At 36.6% G+C, this 24975-nt stretch overlaps 2 protein-coding genes and 1 non-coding gene across 3 annotated transcripts; 2 read left to right on the top strand and 1 right to left on the bottom strand.

The window, feature by feature from the left end:
* Positions 1 to 6917: 6917 nt before the first annotated feature.
* On the top strand, positions 6918 to 6989 carry TRNAQ-UUG (transfer RNA glutamine (anticodon UUG)). Its single transcript has one exon. It is a non-coding gene; the product is annotated as a tRNA-Gln (tRNA).
* Positions 6990 to 7054: 65 nt separating this feature from the next.
* Positions 7055 to 10661, bottom strand: LOC141607072 (cyclic dof factor 5-like). The gene is made up of 2 exons (XM_074426438.1): positions 10235 to 10661; positions 7055 to 8424 (listed from the first exon to the last, which is right to left on the bottom strand). Exons 1-2 carry the CDS (start codon positions 10325 to 10327, stop codon positions 7489 to 7491), a joined length of 1029 nt encoding a protein of 342 aa, XP_074282539.1. The 5' UTR covers positions 10328 to 10661; the 3' UTR covers positions 7055 to 7488.
* An 8333-nt stretch (positions 10662 to 18994) lies between these two features.
* Positions 18995 to 20059, top strand: LOC141649335 (uncharacterized). Its single transcript, XM_074458029.1, has one exon. It carries the CDS (start codon positions 18995 to 18997, stop codon positions 20057 to 20059), a length of 1065 nt encoding a protein of 354 aa, XP_074314130.1.
* Positions 20060 to 24975: the final 4916 nt, after the last annotated feature.

Below are 24975 nucleotides of genomic sequence, written 5' to 3'. Positions count from 1 at the left end.
AACAAGATTTGATGATGATTTAGTAAGGGTTCTCAAGGTTCTCATTATGTTAGTGATTCTCACTGGATCCTGACCCTATATCTATATATATATATATATATATATATATATATATATATATATATATATATATATATAGATTTAGGATCCGGTGAGAACGAACACTCGGCGAGAACGGTGAGAACGACCTACAATTATTGGATTTAAAAAAAAAATCAACGGCTGAGTAACACACAATCCAAATAGCTTTTACGTATAACCCACTAACTCCACTATCTGTCCAAATTCCTTTCTCTGTGCTCTAATTTTTTCGCACACAACAATCTCCCTACCCAATTTTCCCCCAATTTAATCGCAACATACAATTCATCTTTTTTGTCAAAATTCAAGTTAATCGAATGATGAGAACGACGAACGACGCTCATTCAACCACAATTTGTTCAGCTTAGTTTTCGTAATGGAATCTCTCTCAGTTTTGTAAGTAGTTGTGTTTCAATTGTCAATTCTATTTGAAATCGCCATTGTTAATCATTAATGTCAGCCACACATTAACATTATCATCATCTTCTTAATTACCGGATGCTACCGCCGACGAGTTCCAACATCAGAGCACCACCACGACCTACACACAGCCTATTATTTGTAGTCGACCATCGACTAAGCAGATTTGGTCGGCTGTTGGTCACCTAGATCTATCATATTCATCACTGTAACACTGTTGGAGCTAAACGGAATCAGTGTATGTGGTTTATATATTGATGTATCTGAGTGCAATTTTGATGTACCTAATAAATAATTTTGTGTATCTAGGCTAAGATACATTAAAATAGTGTTTATATACATCAAAGTTTAGTCTAGATACATTAAAATAGATGGGAAACTAATGAAGTGATGGTGGTAAGGTCTTTAGATGTTGATTGGTGTCCGAGTATTATTGTTGGTCTTTAGGCGTTGATTGTGTCCGGCAAAGGAAAGGACAGTGAGAGTAAAAATATACAAATGGAAATCAGTCGGACCTCAATTGACGCCGACAGTGACTCCATTGACGTCCTCCGAGTTTCTATTGTTGTTGGTGCGACGCGATTTCAGGCCAGAGAAAGATTTGGAGATTAAAATGGGGCGACGATGGTTGTTCGGTTTCTCGACGGCGAAAGTGCGGTGAGATGATTGTCGGCGGTTGGAGGTGTTCGTCAGAAATGTGTGGAGGTGGTGCAGTCGTAGTTGGCATGGTGTTGAATTGTCGATTTGATTTATTGGTAATAGGGTGATATATTTGAGATTCGCGGTTACAACTTACATGTGATGTTTTAGTTAAGTCTGTCAGTTTAGCTCGTTCTCACCGTTCTCACCGAATGCTCGTTCTCACCGGATCCCACTTCTATATATATATATATATATATATATATATATATATATATATATATATATTAGATTTAGGATCCGGTGAGAATCATCAAGATAATGAGAACTGTGAGAACCATTCACATCCATTGGATCTAATGTCGAATGGACGACGAGATTAACTCGTCTAACTTGAAATATCTCGCACAACCAACTGCCCCCACCCCAAAACCATAATAATCACCTCATTTTACCAAAACCTATTCTCACTCATCTTATTTTATCTCTCTATGATACCATCGCTCTCCTTCATTTCCAACCACTGACCACCGCTGTCACCTGCCTACAACGATATGAATCGGCGATGAGACGACTACTCCCGCCCAAGAAGAGTCATTCTTGCTGAATTATTCCTAATTTAGGTAATTATTTCCCCCAAATTTTACCTAATTAAAGAGATCGAACCCTAATTCGTCATCTTGTTATTACTTTTCATCTTCAACCTTTGAAAATCCTTCATTTCGGTTAGTCGATCATACAAATTGTCTTTATGGTTCAAATATTGCCGAAATCACCGAGAAAGATTCACTGTTTTTGGTATAGAACTTCTCCTCATAATACGAACTCTTTCGATTATTTATTTTATAAATTTTTGTTTAAAATTAGTTGTTGATGAGTCTTATGAAATTGTTGAAGTTTTGATTACATACTTTTCTACAGTTTATAATAGTTCAAAATCTCATTAATTAGCAAGTAATTTTTGGCTTATTCAAATATCGCTTATTGCGTTTCCTGTGTCGGAACTGATGTTTCGTCGTTAGTTAGAATGGATTATATGGATTTGTTGCTGAAATTGTTTGTATATCGAGTTTAACCATTGTAGATTTAGCATAGGCGTTGTGTTTTGGGCTATTAAACATGTCAATATGCTTATATTTGTTCGGTTTTGGAAATTTTAGGTTCAAAATTCTCATTACATTTCGTAACTATTTTGATTTTTCCCCTTTTCTAGCTATTTTCTGAACTATTTTTGTTAAAAAATTCTCATTACATTTCAAAAAATTTCTTTTTGAGCCAAGACCTAGGTCGACATTAGCATAGTCTTATTACCTGAAACTCCTAACAAAGTGAGGTTACAAATGTAAACACACGAATAAGGCAAGGCTTCAAAAGTAGTTGCTAGCCAGACATGGGTTTTATCTGCTACTCCCTCTGTCTCGGCAAATAATTTACGCTAGCTTTTGGATCGGTTTTTAATATAAGCATGTGCAAGTGGGGTAAAAAGTCAAAGACCCACTCTTCACCGCACGAAGAATACTAAGGAAACATAAGCTGTGGAGCCTATTGGTGGAGGTATACAAAAGAGATAGAGCTAGTATATCATGTGTGGGTTGAAGGTGGTGAGACTAGGAGCTAGGCAGGTTAAGATAAACTATGAATTTTTTTATATGACTTTTGAATTGATTCTTACTACTCATTGGTCTACGAGTCTGAATTTTCTCATCTAACTGGATATCTTTGTTTGACTATTGGTATCTTATCATTCTGCTATTAATCAGGCGGTCTAGTTTGGGTCAGTGAATGGAAGGCTCTTCAGCAGCTTGTTGCAGCTGCATTTTTTGGCAGTGTTGTATAGTGATTACATGCTTTCTTCTGAAACTGCAACGGTAACCTGTGGTGAAGAATCCTACAAGCCATCCGAAATCAGAAAATTTGTAATATCACAGGTGTGTATGTGTGTTAAATTAGTCAAACTTGTTCAAAAAATGTGGTTTTGATAGATAGATAGAAATGTGTCACGAGCAGTGGAACTTTATATTGTTGGTTGAAACCAATACGGACGTACTACCCATTTCAATTATTGTGCTTTCTCAAACTACATACCTATACAAGGTTTCAAGTTTTGATCGATATTTGCAGAGTTTTAGTTCTAATATAGGAGAACGCATATCTTCTTATATGTCCGCCCTAGAATAAGAAACTTTTAATAGAGTAAGTGACAAATAAGCTCCACGCTGACGTATCTGTCTCTAGAGAGGCGCATTTTAATATAGTAGAGTAAGTGACTAATATCTTCTTTTGATTATTTATGTTCATGAAATAATGTTTATGTGCATGAATGATATTCTATGTGCATGAAATAAGATTATATGTGCATGAAATAAGGTTGTATGTGAATGAAATAAGGTTCTATGTGCATGATATATGTATTAAATGGGCATGAAATAAGATTATATGTGCATAAAATAAAATTCTATGTGCACGAAATAAGGTTCTATGTACATGAAATAAGTGCTAAATGGGCATGAAATAAAATTATATGTGCATGAAATAAAATTATATGTGCATGAAATAAGGTTCTATGTGACTGAAATAAGGTTCTATGTGCATTAAAAAGTTCTTCAGTTGGTTATATTATGATACTAATTAGTATTAGTTCAGTTGCAAATTTATTTATTTTGGTGATGGATCCTATATGTGACCTTTGTTTGGAGCACCCTGAAAATCATTTTCATCTGTATTTCCATTGTAAGTACAGTAAAATTTGCTTGATGTTGATTAATGACTGACTGGGAATTCAGGTGCCTTTGAGTTCATCGTTGCAATGGTGTATGCAATTTAGATGCAGATCTCTTATGCGGAAAAAGGTGGTCTAGCGTGCTGTTTGTAGTCTCATTTACGGGATATGAACAACACGTAATGTTTGTAGGGTGCGTGGCTGCTTACCTTCATCATCCAACTTTGGTGTTGAGTGCAGTGCAGGCTGATGTTAGGACTCGATGGGAGCAGAGGGGTTAGTCAGTGAAGCTATAGGATGTCAGGGACCTGGCTGAGCTCAATTGGTTTTCTATAATGTGTGTTGAGTGTTAAGTTAGTGTAAGATCATGTAATAGAGAGCTGGTGATGTAGGTTGGCCGTTGCCTATTGGTGTTTGTATGGTGGGGTGCTTATTGACTCATTAATATTAATTTTTACATTCCACCAAAAAAAAGGACGTTAATTTGATATGTGCATGAAATAAGACTCTATGTGCATGAAATAAGGTTATATGTACATGAAATAAGAGAAATGACATGGAGGAGATTTAATGTATTTACCGGGCTCTTTATGTTAAACCTCATATAGCAAAGAGGAGCATTCATTTATATGAATTTCCAGCAGGTTTTCTCTCTTTTACTCTTCTGCTACTCTTTGTTGGGTGTAGTACGTGCTAGACCCATATACAATCCTCATCTTTGTTTAACGTAAATTAAAGGCTATTAGCTCAATGGCAGAGCGATGTGCTAATTTTGCACAAAGATATGGGTTCGAGTCCCATATAACCTATCAAATAATAAATTCCATGATTGCATCTTGTCAAAGACGAGATTCAAGCGATACAGCCCAGCTAAGATTAGGCATGCCATAATCATATATACATGCATTCATACTTTTTTTTTGTTCTTATCTGCAACGATTTCAGCAAAAAAAAGTGACACTCTAGACCGTTTAGAATTTTCATAAGTTGTAGAGTTTCCAAGTGATAGCGAATCCAATCCATATAGTTATGGTGAATCCTTTCTTCGTCTAAGCGGCCATCAAAATCAACTACGACGGGTTTCAGGTTGGATATTTCCTATGTTCATAATCTGTGGTATCACAAACAAAATAAACACCAACATCGATCATTTTGAGATTCAACAAACATAAAGAAAGTACCTGTCTCATTACACTTATTAGGAAGTTTAAACCCTCGATGAGCGACATTCGACAACTAACGTGTTGGTTAAGCCAATATGGGAGTTGAACCCACATCTTGTGCATTGCACAATGCTCCCCCATTTGAGCTAATTGACTTTCAAAATAAATAAAACGTAATGGTGCATCTAGTGCCCTACAGAAAAAGTCTAATGGGCATGCAAATTCTTTTGCCGAGAAACATTCTCCTAGTGATACAGGGTCGCATTACCTTCAAAAGAAGTAATCTGGGGAATGTGATGGAAATATCGGCCATGTTGTGAGTGAGCAGGTGAATGAAAATGGTTTATGTTCTCATGACAACCGAAGCTGTGTTCATGGGAAGCAGAATACTATCGAGAGTAGCCGGGATGTGGGAAACGGAAACAGCCATATCGAGAATGGGTATGTTGGCTATGAGAAAGATCTGCAAAAAGACAACACTCTGAAAGATAAGATTGTTGGAAAGATGCCTGATAATGGTGACGCCCATAGTGGTTTGAGTAATGGGCGAGTGAGTGTTTCTGGCACCAAGCGAAAGTTGGAAGATAAGGATACTTGCATTTTGCTCGCCAAAGATGCTCATTCTCGGACTCAAGTTGAACATTTTAAGGAAGTGTATGTATCTTAAGTCCTCATTTCTGACTTCTTATTCATTCACGACCAAAGAACATATGGTACATGTCTAAACAAACTTCACCAAAAGAATTTTACTTTTCTTAACCTTCCTCCTTAGCAAAGTGTATGCATTTTCAACTGTACTCTTAAGTTAAGCGAACATGTTTAGCCTGACAATTACTGTCAGTAGCATTTAATTTTATTAATAAAATTATTTTTTTCAGTGCATCATATCCCAGAAGAGCAGAGATTAATCCTAAAAATACTACTGCTAAAAGTATTGTTGTTATTCGAATGTTTGTTACAATCATCCTCCACATTTTTTATTCCTTCATTTCTTTCTTGTTTTATTCATATTCTCAAGCTAAGACGCGCACACAAACTCTTGTTTTCTTCCTATTCTCAAGCTAACACGCTACAAACAGATTTAGAATACCGAGTTCACAAAATTGAACTCCCAATTTCATGATTTCAATCAATTAAGTTTCCAATTTCATGATGTAGTGATTCCAAACTCGAATTTCAATTGCGTGTCCAGTTGCTAGCGAGCAAACATACATCGGCGTTCAATTATGTATGCCAATTATATGTATATAAACTCGAATCAACAATTCATCAACCCTAATTTGTTGACGAATTAACAAATTCGAAACACACAAAGTCGAAATTAAGAGAAATTAATAGAGAAATTAAACAAACCTCATTGAATTTTGATGTACGGTGAAATCTGGTTCGATTTTCGTCTCCATTAATGAAGGAAGCAATAGAATATTGAAGCTTGTTCTTCAATTTGAGGAAGCAGTTTTATGATTGGAATAGAGAGAGAGAGAACGTAATTTGGTATGCAGTTTTATGATGTGCGTTTGATTTTAGTTTTTGCTGAGTTAATATCCGTCGTCCGTGTTATTAGACATCTAATAGATGTGGGTGGTTCTCACAGTTCTCATTATATTAGTGGTTCTCACCGGATCCCGACCCTATATATATATATATACTAAGACGGAAAAAAATGCGGGATTTAGTAAAATTGTACGCGGGATTTAGTAACATTACCCCCAAACAATCTAATAGTTATATAACATTAAATAATGGATGGTGATGTATAAGAGAAATAATATACTAAAATAAACCTATTTGAGCAAATGAAGGGCATCCTAAAAACAAAAAATTGTTGCTTGTTATAGGGGACCATTCCTATCAGTAATCTAATTATTGTCAAAGCTAACGAAAGAAGACAAATTGGTTCTATGGTGTAGTGGTTAGCACTCTGGACTTTGAATCCAGCGACCTGGGTTCGACTCCCGGTAGGACCTAAACTTAATTTTTGCTTTGCTGCTAATTGGGTACGGAGAACTTCCTCTTGACCTGACACTAGATAAAAAAAAAAACTCATACTTGTATAAAGCAATCTCCAGTGAACCCAATTTTCCCAGGAGATAAAGAAATTTAAGTGTAAGATCAGTTCTCTCAATCACAAAACTAAAAAAGGATAAACTTCTCCTCAAATCACTATCACTATTTATTATTAATCTTCCTGCTAGACAACTACATACACATCACAAACCTCATATCTCACTTGTTGCACATTTTAAGACGTATCTGTTTGACTCGATAACGAGGGCTTCCTGTCATCAAAAATTCTTTGGCACCCTGGTCTCCATGCTACGACTATGATAAGTGCGACAACAATGGTTTCCTGTCATCAAAAATTCCAGAAAAGAATGGTCTGCGAACTCAGATTGATTCGTTCTTCAAATATCCTTGAGCAAATTTCAAAATGAAAGATGTATGAACCGAAGATGGAAACCCTTTTCATGATTGATCAATGCCCTGAATTTTAAGCGTCTTTGATGACGATATACCCTCAGCAGATATTTCACCTTCTACTGTTTCTCTAGAATGCTTGCCTAGAACTTGTAACCCATTGCCACTTCTAACAGCAACTGGCACATTTCCAGGTCCTGCAACCCAAACAGGAATGTAGTTCCAGTAGGATGCAGGAACAAACTGAACTGAAATATTCGGTGTGGACTGAGTGGTGCATCCTGGGACCAGGTAGGGTCTGCAACTACTTGAATTTGGAGGACAATGATATAAAGGCTGTTGCAAGGGCCCGCAATTATGAGGGTTCATATCAGAGTAACCCTTCATCTGTCTCTGGGTTACTAAATTTGGCCCGGAGTCACAATGGGGTGATTCAGGGCCAAATTTCAGAACCATTTCGTTCGGACTTGAACCCGTACATGAGCTGACGGACTCTTCACATGATAACAAGTGATTTCCTGCGGCGGATGTCTCAACCACAGTTGTAGACCCTCCATCAGGAGATCCGGCTATCTGTTGATATTGCGAAGCCAAGTGTTTGTTCCTCCGCCGGCCTGCACCAACAGGGACATTTCTAACAGTCCCTCCAGCTGTCCAATACCTCTGGCAGCTTTTGCAGAAATGTCGAGGTTGGTTCACGTTGTAGTTATTGAAGTAGCAGAATTTGGTATCGAGACTGTTGCATCGAGGACATGGAATAATTTTATCGGGTCTTTTACTTGAATTGGGTTCCCCGGAATCATCAGATTCCTCATGGTGAGCCTTGGAATCTGAAATTGCTTGTGAGTTAGTTGATTGTTGCATGGAAGTTTGGGGTTGTTCAACCTTGCAGGGTTCAACAGACACAATTTCTTCCACTGTCCCCGAGTTCTCATTTCTACAGTCCTCAGTTCCTGCTTTTGTCATCATGCTGGATCCATTTTCCTACAATAACCAAAGTTCCACATTAGTTTCCTTTTCTTGTGGACTCAAGCGCTCACTATCCTTTGGCTCAGGGATACAATGTAATGAAGCAAAAATAGTTCACTAAATTGATCGCTCTTCTTTTTATTCTGAAGTACTCCGTACTATTCACTTGATATAATTGCCAACACCAACTTCTCATTGTGTAATAATGACACAGAGGAATAAATGTGCACATTTGAAATTTCCACCTCCTCTCCGACCTACCGACCTGACCCGCGGAGAGGAATAGAGGTAATGCTGTAGTTGAATACTTGAATCAATGTTTTAGTTTTTGGACATAGACAACTGGGATCACATGGTAAGTTTAAGTAAAGTTTACGATAAAAGACGACCAGTTGACCGATAAGTGCATAGAGCTATTATATAATGCACCAAATGTTAGCTACGAGCGATGACGATATACACATACACAGTGGCTTGTCACACAATCAAATACATCACTGAAATTAGTAAGATAACTCTGTCCCACTGTTTGAATAAGAAACCTTATCAAAAGAACAACTAGCTTCTGAATTCTGTGAAAAAACAAAATTTGAGATAATATATAAAATTTGACAAGCTAAGCATGCCCCAAGAGATGCATTTCCATCTAAACGCCCACAGGCTTATCTAATGTGACGAATTGAAAAATGTTATACATGTGATTATCTTTAATCAAACCAAATGGTATGATAACATGTAAATTATTTTGTTCAGTAAAAGGCTAATTCACGCATATCCAACCAGAAGCTCCTTTATTTGGAACAAAATGCCACTCAATCAATAGGTATGTTTTACACTGGACTTGATGGTATTTGACCATTCGGTATGCATCAGTAGGCATGGCACACAGAATCTCTGATTTCATAACGGACATAATCTCTAATTTCTTAAAGGACATAATCTCTGATTTAATAACGGGCATAATCTCTAACTTCATAAAGGACATAATCTTATAGGAAAGAAAGCTAGGCAAACACGCGTTTTGGTCTGGCTCAGACGCTCAGTTCCTTAAAACATAGGTTTTAGGTTCACACCCCTGTCGAGTAAACTACTTACCACGGTAAAAAGGTGGTAAACACAATATAGGGAATTCGAAGGCTATCACTTATACCCGCTCTACCGTCTAACCCAGTGCTCGTCTAATGTAGCGGATTATCACTGGTTATCACAAAAAAAAGGTGAAGCAACCAAGAGACGAGGCGAACATACATACAGGTTTCAACAAATTACTGCAATTTCTCCCATCTTTCCACTTAATTGACAATTAAATGCAAAATGAGTAGACAACATGAATCACAACACAACAGCAGTTATGGAAAGAACAAACAACACTAGCTCTTCATATATCAGAAATCAAGCAAAATCCCAACAACACAGAATCTTCAACTCATGATATAAATTACCTTTAAAATCTTAACTATATACACAAACGCAACAAAATCAATGGCTATGCCAAAAAAAAAAAACACAAGTTTCATGAAAATTTAAAATCCTCAGGGTCTTAAATATGAAATGCAATACAAAATTACAAAATTATAATTCCTCCATCTCAATCATTTATTTACTTTGATTAAAATAACGCTCCCAAAGAATGAAAAAAAAAAAAAAGTAAACAAACGACTTGGACGGACAAGTAGTAGTGATATGTAAGGAAATAGAGGGCAAACCCACATGAAACAATTAAAACAGGAAAAATTATAAAAACTGAAAAAAACAAAAATGGCAAAACCAATATACAAGCATATGAAGCAACAATAGATACAAGTAAAAAAGGAGAATAAAATACCAGAGACTGAGAGTGTTGAGAAAATGGAGGTTCATGTAAGGAAATAGTAGTTCCAAATAACTTAATTGCTGGATCTTTAGCTACTGCTGCCATATCTTACACAACTAGTAGTTCCAAATAAAAACTTGTTGTTTATTTTTATTTCTAATAAAAGAAACTAATTCATATATCTATGTATGTAACCCACAAAAAAAATGTGCCATTAATAGAACCCTGAAAAAGAAAAGTGGGAAAAAGACACTTTATTTTTTACACCAAAGTTTGATAAAATTCCACAAATTCCTTTCAGAAAGCTGCTCTACTTAAAAGTATACAAGTGATAAAACAACCACAGAAAGGAAAGAAAGAAAAAGGGGGAAAAGGGAAAGAGAAAGGAAAAGTAAAAGAAAAGGATAGCCTTTAAACACTCCTTTCTACTTGGAAAAATGCTCTTTTTCTTTGCTTTTCTAATTTTAATTTAATTAATTAAATATAATATTGCCTTTTTTTCTCGAAGGTAAAAGCACCAATAACGTGAAGGATGGGTTTGAATTTATTGCATCACTTTCATATTCTCATTTCTCAACCTAATATTATAACCGAAAAATTTACGTCTTATTTTAGGTTTGTACTATCTACGAAATATCCAATTTTTTTAACCGAAAAAAAATTGAGTGGCCATATCTTAATCTCTTATCCACGGGTTTTAAATGCGACACTTTTTTGTTTTTCAAATTGTAGTTCTTGAAAAGACGAGTAGTTTGAGAAAAAAACTTGTCATCTTCTGCTTTCGGAATGCGATTTATGGTTAAAATTTATCTTATTATGATACTTATTGTAATAAGTAGTATAATAGTAAGTCATTATAAAATGCATTAGAAATTTAAAAAATAGATTCATTTTATAGGGTCTTCATTGTGGCCAATAATGAGTAATGCATATGAATGGCATTTTCACTAAGAGGTAAACAATGAGAAATAGGAACATACATCGGATGTACTACCTCAGATCTCATTAGTTTTTGAGCGTATGTGTATTTTTTCTGAGCTTTTTAAAGTTTATAAGTTACTTCCTCCGTTTTTATATGATGTACCCATTTGTTGAATATACGAGTGTAGTATTTTAATAAAATGGGTACATCATATGAGAATGGAGGAAGTACATTTTAATTTTTTGTCGTCAAAACTCAAATTTAACTGAGCTTATATGTAATGTTTTTGAGTTATATTGTAATTTTTTGTGCTTAATGTCTAATTGAATGAACTTAGAATTTTTATAATAAAACTCAGAAACTTTAAAACAAAACTCGAAAACTTTATTGTAATGCTCAAAAACTAAGCAATTGGTGGTAATACATCAGATGTATAATCCACCTCCTGACAAACAATTCACGAAAAAACTTGCTTCATTTTTACTGTCATAAATTAAACTTCTTACTTCATGATTTATAAAATAAAGTGTGAGAGGTATACTAGTCAAAATATACAATAAAATGAGCAAATCAAAATTGAGTTAGATCAAGAACACTGGAAATCAGAAATAAATATAACTCGACTCAAACTTGATCGACTCACTAGAGATTTATTAGCTTTTAATTGGGTACTTTTTCTTTCTATCATTTACTAGCATCATATCATAACATAATTTTTGGGGTTACTTTATTGCTTTTTTTTAAAAAAAAAAAAAAGTGTTATGCAAAGTGAAAAAAGAGATGGTCAATGGAGTTCCAGGTCAGCGGAAGTAGGGAGTAAGATGGGGATTGTATGTTGGGTTCTGGTGGCTGTGGATAGAGAGAACGTCACTTCATCAGAAAGACACCAAATTAGAAAAAGAAATATAGAACAAAGTTTGTGCTTAGTTTATTGTTTGTGGACCTCTCTATAATCGATAAAGTCTCCAAATTATGTTCCTGCTCTATCTTTTTAGGCTCGCTTTTTGCGCCGACATCGTTGCTCCTTTCAATACTTGTTGCGTAAGACGTCTCACACAGTAATAAGACCGTGTTACAGTATTAAGTTAAAAAACTAACTCATTTAGACTATGTACATCAACAATTTTCACAATATGAATGTTATGATTATTATATTAATATTTTTACCTTTTTCATTCTTCTTTCACTTCAATAACACTACTCCTAAGTTAGACACTTTATCAATAACATTCTTATAACACTTACTTTTCACTATTTCCTATACCCCACCTTTTATATTCTCTTTTATACATTAATTGAGTTGAGTTGGGTAACAAAAGTTGAGTTGAGCTAGATAACAAAAATTGAGTTGAGTTGGGTAACAAAAGTAGTGCATTGAGTTGAGCTGGGTAACAAATGATTTTTTTTTATTAAAATTATATTGTACATCTTTATTAATATTAAATTGTAGATCTTTTATACATTAATATTTATTCTAATTACTACTATTAAAATATAACTTATTTTGTTACTTTTATAACCCACAAAATATAAAAATACTGTAAAAAATTTAAAAATAAAAATAAAAATTATTTATAATAATTCATAAAAATTTAAAAAATACAATACAAGTACATTAATAATAACAAAAAAAGAGGCAAAACTAATACATTTCTTAAAATAAAAATACAATTCTTAAAATATAAATAAAATATTAATCACCACTACCAAATTTTTGCCATATATGCTCGATCAAATCGCGTTTAAGAGCATTATGAGTTTCTCTATTTTGAAGTCGTGATTGATTGTTCATATAAGTTGATAGACTTGCAATTCGTTGAGTTGAATATGTGGATGGTTGACTATTATCGTCATCAAGATCTTGCCCATCAAAGTCGGTACTATCATATTGGTTAAGATATGTATCTCGTTCGTCCTCTACTATCATATTATGTATTATTATACATGCCATAATGATTTTACCCATGAGATTCGGATCCCAAACTAGACTTGGTTTTTTGATAAATGCGAATCGAGCTTGTAATACACCAAATGCACGCTCCACATCTTTTCGGACAGCTTCTTGATGGTGTGCGAACAATTTGTGCTTTTGAAGTACCGGAGTACGAATTGACTTAACAAAAGAAGCCCATGCTGGATATATACCATCAGTAAGATAATTTTGGGGTAATAAAGAACTTTGGTAATTTGTAAAATCAAAATCAAAACTTTGTGAGTTTTGATTTTGTGGAGAATTTGAGGTATTTCCAAAATTAGGGTCATTAAGATCCATAATTATTGAAATGGTTAATTTTTAAGGAGTTATATGTGGTATTTTGGTTATTATAAGCTACAGAGGAAAAATATGGATTTTTTTTTGTGATAAAAAAGATATCAAGATTGGTCTCTATTTATAGAGAATGAAAAATTATGACTATCTATGTAATTATTTTTTATTTTAATAAAGTTTTTTTTTAAAAAAATAGAGCCGTTATAACTTGTTGTACATTTACAACGGAAACAAATCTGCATCAATTTTGCTTTTAAAGTTGAAAAAAAAAGGTCCAATCATCTATTGACATGTGGCGTCGGGAGAGAGAAATGGAGTGTCACAACCTTAGGTTGCTCTGCAACACAACTCAACACAATGTTGCGCACATATTTTGAGTTTGATTATTTAATCAATACTTTTTGGTGATTTTTTTTTGTCATTTTGTGAAAAAAATCATTGTTGTACATAGTCTTATTAGAAATAAATGGGTAACTTTCTTATAAAAATGCACCGTCTCATAAGACCATCCCCAAGCAAAGTCACGAGGGAGGTCGCGACCTTGTTGGGTCGTCTTAATCAACAATTAAGCATGAGATTAGCGTGATCTTTTGGTTGTTCTTGACCATATAAGGTCAATTTGTGACCTCTTTGGTTGCTCTTAACCTTATTAGGTCAATTGGTGACCCAATAAGTGTCAAATTATCATTGGTCGTAAACAAAACAAAAAGGGTTGGAAGGTGAAAATGATTGGGTTGATGACGTAGGTCGCGACCTTCTGCTTGGGAGGTGAAAATAGGTCAAGGTTAATAAGGTGGGATTAAGAGTAAAATCGGGTCACGACCTAATTAGCGTGACCACTGCTTAGAGATGGTCTAACATAAGACCGTCTTGTACTATAATTTGTGTGCTCTTTTTTAATGTTTTTACTCTTTTTTTTTATTTCGTTCGATTGGCTTAACTTATCTTATTTATTTTTATATTTTTGGGTACAAACTCAAAATGTATGTTACCAAGTAAAATTTTAAACAATAAGTCTTCATTGTAACGAGGATATCCGTCACAAATTTGCAACAGGTCAAGTATTACTCATATGGATTAGATAAGACAAACAGAATGATATTCCCTATGCACTCTACCTTTGTCTTATCTATCCACATGGATAATATTTGAGCCGTCACAAATTTGCAACGGATATGTCCGCCACAAATGAGAATTTGTGAAGTCTAAAACATTCTAGAATTCATGCCCGTGCGTTGCACGGTTAGTAAAATATTCTCCAACAATAATGTTTTGCATTGCTACATGGTTTATTTAGATGTAAAATTTCATTGATGCCACTATTGTTGGCAATTAGGTAAAACTGAAAGGAAGAAACTATAAAATGCAATCTCATCACGACAATTGGAGAAGAGTTACGTGACTATTTTTTACCTGTATTGTCACCATAATCTCACTCGTAACTTGTATTTGTGACCGACCCGCCTGACCCATTTAACAGTTTCACTTCGCTTTTCACATCTTTCATTAACAAAATCATTATTAAAACCATTATTAAATTATTATTTTAATTTAGGTACGATAACTACTGCATACAATTAGAATATTAATATTATTATTATTATTAAATAAAATTTAAAATAAAATATTTTGATCTTGAAAACGAAAAACAAGGGCAAGATAAACTTTTTCTAACTCGTAAACTGACACAAATTTTGGCCTTATAATTCGATTCGACTCCAATTCTATCCCAACCCATATGATTCGACCCTCCTTACGCGTTTGACAAGTTTAATCATTATTGTTAATTTTTATGAGCATACGTAGGCGAAATAAGTATGTGCACCACTTATTTTAAAAAGCGTTTTCTTAATTAAAGAGTAAATTTAAAGATAATATGGAGAGATATATAATGACCAACCAAATTACTAATACACAATAATACTTAATACAGAGTGTAACTGTGACACCCCAAAAAAACCCAAAAGATAACCTTCAACATTGTGATGAGAGAGAAAAAATCTAGAGAAATAAGCGATTTTACAATCTGAGTTTCATGGCTCGAGCAAAAAAATCGATAAACCCTAAAAATAAATACAAAAAAATTACAAAAAATTTAAATGAAAATCAGGATAATTCTATTAATGATCAACCTTTAATGGAGTCTATTAGTGTTACTGATGTTACGAATCAAGCAAGTTCTAGTAGAGTTTCTGGGCTTAATCTAGGCTCAATTTTGGAGGAATCGGAGGAAGAGTGGCAAAGCGTGGGGAGCAAGAAGAAGGGATCTGGTAAGCAGGTTTCTCCTATTTCACCTCCGTTATTGCAATTATGTGATGAGGATGTTCTTCAGGAGATTGAATATTGGTCCACGGCGATTTATGGGTTCATCCTTGGTGCTAACCCTCCTTGGGAAGTACTGAATGGATTCATAAAACGGGTGTGGGTTAATCATACGGTGGATAAGATTTCCTTTCTTCCTAATGGCATGTTTGTAGTGCGTTTTGAGACTATGGAGTGTAGGAACTTGGTGTTGGCAAAGGGACATTATCTGTTTGACAACAAACCGGTTATCCTTAAGCCTTGGGATCCTAATGTACGAATGTCGAAGGAAGGGGTGAAAGTTGTTCCCACCTGGATTCGTCTTGTGGGTCTGGACCTCAAGTTTTGGGGGGAAGCATGTTTGATGAAGTTATCTGGGTTAGTTGGGAAGTTTCTCCGCCTAGATGGAGCTACCAAAGATAAGACACGGTTGGGATACGCGCGTGCCTTGATTGAGGTAGAACTAAATCAACAGTTTCCCTCTGAGATTAGGTTTTTGGATGAGAAAGGTCAGGAGATTAAGGTGTTGGTGGAATATGAGTGGAAGCCTGTTCTTTGCACTTCGTGTAAAGGATATGGACATACTGCTGAGGTTTGCAGGAAGAAGGAGGGCAGGATGCCTAGGAAAGAGTGGAGACCTAAGACCACTGCTCCTGTGGTTCATCCCACCCCTTCTGTCCCAAAGAAGCCTCAGGGTCAGAAAAGAACTCCACCACCTCAAACTCTCTGTCTTTGTCCGATACCACTGTAAAGGACACACCTGTGGTCATAGGTGGGGTCAGAAGGAACATTGATTTCACTCCTGCTCGTATTATCACAAGAACTCTGAAGAGTATGGGGAGTGATCTAACCATGACATTGGTGGAAAGAAGCAGGTCTTTCTTGGAGGGTCTGAACAAATCTATTCACACAGCTGCTAAACTGGGAGGAAGGGGTATTAGTTCCTCCAAATCTCTGGATAATGGTTAGTCTAGGGTTTTGGAACGTTAGGGGGTTAAATAGTCCAAACAAGCAGAAGGATGTTAAGTGGTTTATGCATCATCAAGCTGTTGGGTTGTTTGGCCTCCTTCAGACTAAGGTTAAACCTCGGTCTCTTAATAAAATTGCTAGTAATATTTGTGATGGGTGGAGTATTACAACTAATAGTAGTTACCATAAGGGAGGGAGAGTGTGGATAATCTGGAATCCTAGGATTTTCCAAATTCTCAGTGTCTCCTATGATCAACAGTTTATTCATGTTTATGTGAATGAGCTTAGTTTCAATAAAACCTTTTTCATTACCATGATTTATGCTTTTAATAGAATAGAAGAGAGGGTTCCTCTTTGGAATAATTTGAAGCAGCTTGCTAGTAATATCAGGTGTGCTTGGTTGGTGTGTGGTGACTTTAATAGTGTTTTGAATCCTAATGAGAGACTGGGAAGTGATGTCACACGTAGATTTGAGACAAAAGATTTTAATGAGTGTGTAGAGGTTTGTGGTCTTATGGAGATGTGTTCTAGGGGGGCCTACTTTACCTGGAATAATAAACATGAGAGTACCACTAGAGTTTATAGTAAACTGGATAGGTGTTTTATCAATGATGACTGGTTGCTCTTATTTCCTGACTCTATTGCCAATTTTCTGCCTGAGGGTAACTTTGACCATAATCCTTGTGTCATTGATACTGCTATGGACAGACAGAGGGGGAAAGCTCCTTTCAAATACTTTAATATGTGGAGTACTGCTCCTGAATTTCAACAGATTGTTCAGAACTGTTGGGAGACCCAAATTCAAGGAGTTAAGATGTTTAAGGTAGTAAGGAAGCTGAAATTACTGAAAAAGGAGCTTAAAGGTTTGAATCAGTCTCTGTTCTCAAATGTGGAAAACAGTGCTGAGGTTGCCTATGCTCTGATGATAGATCTTCAGAAACAATTGGTGTTGGATCCTGGAAACAAAGATCTTATGGATGCTGAATTGGATGCTGCTAAATCTTATCAGCTGTTGGCTAATGCTAGACACAGTTTTCTAGCTCAAAAAGCTAAAGCTGATTGGGTTAAGGAGGGGGATGAAAATACTGCCTACTTCCATAGTAGGATTAAGGGGAGGAATGCTAAGAACAAAGTGCTACAAATTAATGATGTTTCTGGCAATGTTTTAACCAGAGGGGAGGAGATTCAAGATGCCTTCATTGACTACTATAAGAACCTGCTGGGGGTGAATGGTTGCACTGCAAAGGATCATATCCCTACTGTGCAGTATGGAGGCCAGGTGGTTACTGATGAACTAGCTCAGGTGCTTCTGAAAGGAGTCACGAAGGAGAAGATTAAGGGTATTGTTTGGAGTATTCCTAATGAGAAGGCTCCTGGACCTGATGGATACTCAAGCAAATTCTTCAAGGATGCTTGGAGTATTATTGGTGAGGATATTACCTTAGCTATTATAGATTTCTTCCATACTGGCAAATTACTTAAACAATTGAATGCTACAACTCTCACCCTTATCCCTAAGACTGATATCCCAAAAAGTGTCCTTGAGTTTAGACCCATAGCTTGTTGTAATGTCATTTACAAGTGTATTTCTAAAGTTCTTTGTGCTAGAATTAGTGAGGTCCTACCTTAAATTGTGAGCCCTACTCAAGGGGCATTTGTTAAGGGTAGGCAAATTGTTGAGAATGTGTTGATTTGTCAGGATGTTGTAAGGCTCTATGGAAGGAAATCTGTCTCTCCTAGGTGTATGATTAAAATAGACCTTAGGAAGGCTTATGATACAATTGAGTGGAGTTTTGTTGATCAAATGCTGAGTGCCTTGAAATTTCCTGAGCTCACGAAACAGTGGATCATGGAATGCATCACTACCCCTTCCTTTTCCATTAACCTTAATGGGCAGACCACTGGATTTTTTCAAGGAAAAAGAGGGTTAAGACAGGGAGACCCTCTTTCTCCCTTGATTTTCACTCTTTGTATGGAGTATCTTAGTAGGATACTTAAAGTGGTTGCTGATAAATGTGATTTCCACTTCCACCCTTTATGCAAAAGAATTGGCCTGAATCATCTAATGTTTGCAGATGATCTGCTAATTTTTAGTAGGGGGGATGTCCAGTCTGTCACTCTGTTACTTAGAGCTTTCCAAACCTTCTCTGAAGCAAGTGGTCTTCAAATGAACCCTACCAAATCCAATATTTACTTTAATGGTGTGCCCAAGGAGATAGTTGCTTAGATTTTGCAACTAACACAATGCTCTAAGGGTTCTTTACCATTCAGATATTTGGGGATACCTATTTGCTCTAAGAGGTTAGGGAAGATGGAGTGTAATGTACTGGTGGAGAAAATTGTTAGTAGAATTAAGAGTTTTGGCTCAAGGAAGTTATCTTATGCTGGCAGGCTAGTTATGGTGCAGGCTGTTCTTCTTTCCTTGCATCAGTACTGGGCTTCTATTTTTGTGCTTCCAAAATATGTCTTGGTTAAAATTGAGGGTATTTGTAGGAATTACCTCTGGAATGGGACAGATAACTATACAAGGACACCTTTGGTGGCTTGGGACACTATTTGTCAGCCAAGGGAGGTTGGTGGATTGGGGCTAAGAAAGTGTGAGCTCTGGAATAATGCTTTGATTGGCAAATATGTTTGGTGGATGGCCACGAAATCTGATCATCTTTGGATCAAGTGGGTTGACCATGTATATATGAAAGGTAGGGATTGGGTTTCTTATCAGCCTTCAATTAATTCTAGTTGGGCATGGAGAAGAATCTGCAAAATCAAGGATCTCTTTCTAAATGCTTACACTGATAACAAATGGTTGGGCAGTGATAGTGCCTACACCCCTGATGCTGGATATACATGGCTAGCAGGAGCTAGTCCTAAGGTTCCCTGGAGTAAGCTGTTATGGCACAGGCTCATTGTGCCTAAACATTCCTTCCATATGTGGCTAACTATTTATGATAGGCTACAGACCAGGAGCAGACTCAGCAGGTTAGGGATTTGCAATGATGTGAGCTGCTGTATATGTGGAATAGGCAGTGAAACCATGGATCATCTCTACTGGCAGTGCCCTTACAGTGCAAGTGCTCTTTCTTTACTGCAGACCTGGCTGAGGTTGGATATTCCATCCACTAAACCTTGGCAGTGGTGTATGAGGATGAGAAGGAGATCAATATTGCAATGGAGATTGGTTGTTGCCAGTGTTGTAGGCTTGATGTATCTGATCTGGCAGGTACGAAATGAAGCCAGAGTTCAGGGAATTGTGAAGACACCAGAGTTTATTGTTCAACAGTTGAAGCACAGCATGAAGTGTAGAATCAGGAGCAAGGCAAAACAGCCTCTGATGCCCAGAGATATGAATTGGTTATGTAATAGAGAGTTGATGTAATGATTAGTTCCTATTATGTTTATTATGGTTTGAATTATGGGGATGCCCATTAATTCTGTTGGAAAAACTTTGTAATTGTTCGTTGGTTGGAATGAAAAGCTTACATTTTCAGCAAAAAAAAAAAAAAAAAAAAAAAACTGTGACACCCTCATACTCCAAGTGCCTTACCAGGACCACTTAAGGTATGGAAACGTCACCATCTCGGTTACCCGAGGCAATGATAATCATAAGACAATAAAGAAACATACTTTAAAAGTAAATACGGTTTAAGTGATTACATGTCCAAATCAAAACTGTTAAACTGAATTACAAATTACTCAAAGATGTCTACTAGCCAAAACTGTCACAACTATAAGACATCGTCTGACACAACGGAAGACTCTTCTAACAGCCACGTGATGACTCATCCCAGCTATCCCATATGCGTCATATCATACCTGCTCAATAACTGCTCACCACCCCCGAATGGATCACCAAAGTTTTTAAAACATTTAAACGGGGTCAGTACTAATTACACAACACAAAGCCACAACGAAACAAGAACACAAACAGCTCAACAACACAACAATCCTCCAAACTCCATAATCAATCTCCACACAACTGACTACACACTAAAGTGTGTAGTCCTGTCAGAGTACCCATCGCAACAGATACTCCACACCGCCAGTGGGGGACCGCAGCCGTTCCCACCTAAGCCCCGCTCATCTCCATCGAGCGATAAACCCATGTTCATTAATGTGCACATCCCTTATGTGGCAGGTTCCACAGAAGGCGAATCAAGGGCGTGAAGCCACTCCCGCAAGTGACTCCACTCAGCCAGGGACGCACCCCGAAGATCACAGACAGATACAACAACAACAACAACAACAACAACAACAACAATCAACGATATTAATCAACAACCATCACAATCACCAGCAGTACGATAAATCAACAATAATAATACAACCACCACACACATCATGTAATTAATACCGAGTAGGAAAACCCTACCTGGAACAGCAATCACCAAGATCGTAACAATCAGCTAATCAACATCGTCCTTCACTGAAATTACTTCCTATCAAACATAGAATCATACAATCACAATCTAACATCAACAATACTTCCCAAAACCCCCAAATCACCCAATTAGGGTTTAACCAACTTTAACAAAACAGTATAAAAATTATATGTAAAGCTTACCCCCGACACAAGGATCACAACAGTGTAAAGAACGATGAAATCCGACACCTCTAGCTCCGGGATTTGCTAATGATGCGATGACAAACAAACTACGCAACTCCTTTTCTCCTCACTTAGGTTTTAGAATAGATAAAAGAAACTAAGAAAAGTGACGGACAACCTTTTATACTTATCTCGCATCATTAAAAAAACCCGTCAAACTCAGCCCGTAAAACCAACTTACTCGATCGAGTGACCCTTACTCGATCGAGTGTCGCACGTACTCGATCGAGTACCCATTAGGCAGACTACTGTTTTGCGTAAAAACATACTTACTCGACAGAGTAAGCCCCACTCGATAGTGTACCCTAAGACACATAAAACCGTAGTATTACAGTCTTTCCTCCTAAAAAGGAACTTCGTCCCCGAAGTTCAACCCATACATAAAAACAAACATACCAACTCGATTAAGACATAACAACGCAACTACGAACTCAAAACAAAACCCCAACCTATAAAACATGAACTCTTAACACCAACTCCACCAACTATGCCTACCTTCACAACACAGCTCACGATATCGTATCAACTACATCATAGTCTCTCTCGACACCAACTCTAAACACTACCAACTACTATCCACAAACGCTGCTAACTCCGTAACATATTATCCACTAGAAAATGCGATATCAAAACACTCATAACATCAAACAGAATGTTACATTCTACCACCCTTAAAAGGAACTTCGTCCTCGAAGTTTACTCACACTTATAAACATCATCATCCATCTGCCAAACTATGGAACTCATAATCATCATCATCCAACTGTCAACACTATCGAAATATTCTCCCATTCCTAAACATCGAACTACTACAAGCACGACCATGGGCTTTTAACAATATCAACCACAATACAAATCCATCCTTTATGCTACACTAACACTCTACTTCCAATTATATTACAACATGTTGATGTGACCATAATTAGCGCATATTTAGTCCCCGAATTAGCCTTATTCCCATGCTTTTTAGTGCATATTTGGGTCATTTATTGTCTTTAGTTCTTTATTTTGCATATTCTTTGAGGTTTTGTGTCTTTGGTAGGAAAGGAGTGCAAACCTTGCATTTTCATGGCAAAATGAGACTAAATTGATTAAATTCAATGACCAAGCATCAAGGAGAGACAAGATTAGAAGGCCTTTGTACATATTATAGTAGATGAGCAATGTTGAGGAAAGATCCTTGCATCCCCAACGAAATCCCCAAGGATTTTACGAAGAAAAGGGAAGAAAAGAAGAAGAAACAAGACTGAGGAGCAATCCGTGCGGATTGTCTGAATCCAGCGATCCCAAAGACGACAATCCGTCGTCTTCCTTCAAAGAAGCCCGGCAGCGACTCAGAAGACGTGCGTCTTCTCCCAAAGACGCCCGGCGCAGAGGCTCACGAATCCGGCCGTCCGTGCCTAAGACGCACGGATTCGGTCCAAAGACAAATCCGTTTCTTCAAGCTTCAAAGAAATAAGCCCTTCCTTCGAAAAATACCGGCGTCTCCCTGCTCAAATCCCAAAAGTGTAATTACTAGTTTAGCCCTTAGTTAACCCTAATGCATCCACCTAATTTCCACTATAAATACCCCATTAGTCTAATTAGAAGAGCATGTTCTTCTTATCAATTATTAGAGTAGTTAATATCAATCAAATCTCTCTTTAGTTTTGTAATCAACAATTAATCAAGTTTTAATACAAGCTTTATTTCCTTAATCTCTCTTTTGTTCATCCTTTATTTTGGGTAATTGAAGATTATTTGGGTTATTATTGGGAGATTGACAACCTCTCAATCAAGCATTCAAGTACTTCTTTTATTCTTTGCTTTATTATTGGAATCATTAATAGGTATAATTCTCTTAATCCCTTTTTAATTATTGTTAATTACTTTCATTTATTCATCATGTTTCATTTTGTTGGTATGATTGACAACCTTGTTAGCATGATCAACATGATAATGAGTGAGTAGTGACCTAGCTAGGGTTAATGGGTAATTAGGGGAAACCAACATGGGGAATGATTCATGCTTAAATTAATATGCTTTCATGGTTTATTTGCTTGCTTGTTTTGATCTCAACTCATGCACATGTTATGTTTGATGAAATACGAGCCTATGAATCCTTGCATTTTTTACCCATCACCTATCTTTTCAATGAGACTTGTAAGACATAAACCAACTCGAGTCTCGTTAGGCCATGCATGTTGTTGAGTAGGGAAGATTAAGTCGACTTGTAGGTGTTGTACAATCTAATCGATTCGGTTTCGGGACCCAAACTTTCCTAGGATTGTAAGATATAACCCAACTCAATCCATCACAACAATAATTGCTTGCTTATAATTTGAGAACATGTTTGTATGACCAATTTCCATGATTCCCCTATGACCCCATGACACCCTAGTGCTTTTTATCAATTGTTTACAACCCTTTCAATTCATCTTGCTTATTTACTTTCATTGCTATTTAGTTAGTGACCTTCTACATCAACCCAAATTGTGACACCCCTAAGACACCACTAGTTTCAATAGAAATCTCATCTCAATTCCCGTCTCTTGGGATCCGACCTTTACTTGCCTCTTTACTAATTGTAGAGTTGTTTGTGAAGTTATAAATTGTGTTTTGGTCTAGGTGCTTCCAACGACAATTGTTCCGAAAAATAGAATATAGCTCCGAAAATCCGACCACATGTACAACCATCAACACTCTTTGCCGCATCCTACTCCTCTTAAGATAAATGTTACGTCCTCGTAACGCACTAATACTTGATCCTTATATATATCTTCTTATTATCCTCATCACCACCACATGTCAAAGATAACCGCCTATAACCTCATACCTATAACCATTCCTATTTCCAAGGCTCTTTTACTTAAACAGTTCTCATACCTCAATTCATTCTGCACTCCATCTAACCAATACCACAAAATCCTTAGCATAACCAACACTCCAACTCTTCCACATTACCGCAACACAACATACCTCTCTATATAAAACACATATCGCCAAAAGCCTAACTCACGATCGACACTTGTTACGTACACTCACACTAGATCCTCAAATTCTTTTCTTTCATTACTGCAAAACTCATACATAACTTAACATGACACTAATTCCCAATACCTTACACTCATTTTCTCAACAAAAGATTATAAACCACTGGCAGCTCTCAGATCAGTACAACACATGTTCCACTATTCACTTGCCATTGCTATGTCTACCAATGCCTCATCTTAAAACAAGATCAAAATTACTGTAACAACCACTCACAACTGTGTCCCATCAACAGAATATCGCTATACCATGCCGGCAACAGAAACATACACAACTCCCTTCCATATCATACTCTACCCTCACACCCAAGCTGAAACCGGTAAGAAACATCAATAAACAAAACAACCGTCTATTTGTCCAAATTGAAACTCACAGGAAACATCAACAGACAAAACAACAACTATGTATAACTGGTATGCACTTTCAAAACTCGAATCGTAATCATCCCGCCTACTCCACCACAACCGGTGACGACATCGCAACACCGCCACCAACAACCGCACCACAGCGCGAAAATACCCGCATCACAACACGAAATACCATGCCCGGATCACCACTCGAGGCACGACAACCACATCGATAGACATCACCACTTACACTATTCTCATACACACTGACTCAGGACAACTTCCCGGACGAGAAAACTTACTCAAAACCGC

Source organism: Silene latifolia, chromosome 1, assembly GCF_048544455.1.
Source record: "Silene latifolia isolate original U9 population chromosome 1, ASM4854445v1, whole genome shotgun sequence".
In the NCBI taxonomy this organism is placed as follows: domain Eukaryota; kingdom Viridiplantae; phylum Streptophyta; class Magnoliopsida; order Caryophyllales; family Caryophyllaceae; genus Silene; species Silene latifolia.
The sequence above is the reverse complement of the archived record's forward strand: the minus strand, read 5'-3'. Positions and strand labels throughout refer to the sequence as shown.

Coding starts and splice junctions, on each gene's coding strand:
- LOC141649335 (XM_074458029.1), top strand. CDS start 18,995: ATGGAGTGTAATGTACTGGTGGAGAAAATTGTTAGTAGAATTAAGAGT.
- LOC141607072 (XM_074426438.1), bottom strand. CDS start 10,327: ATGGCAGCAGTAGCTAAAGATCCAGCAATTAAGTTATTTGGAACTACT. Junction 8,425..10,234: donor CTCAACACTCTCAGTCTCTG/GTATTTTATTCT, acceptor TGGTTATTGTAG/GAAAATGGATCCAGCATGAT.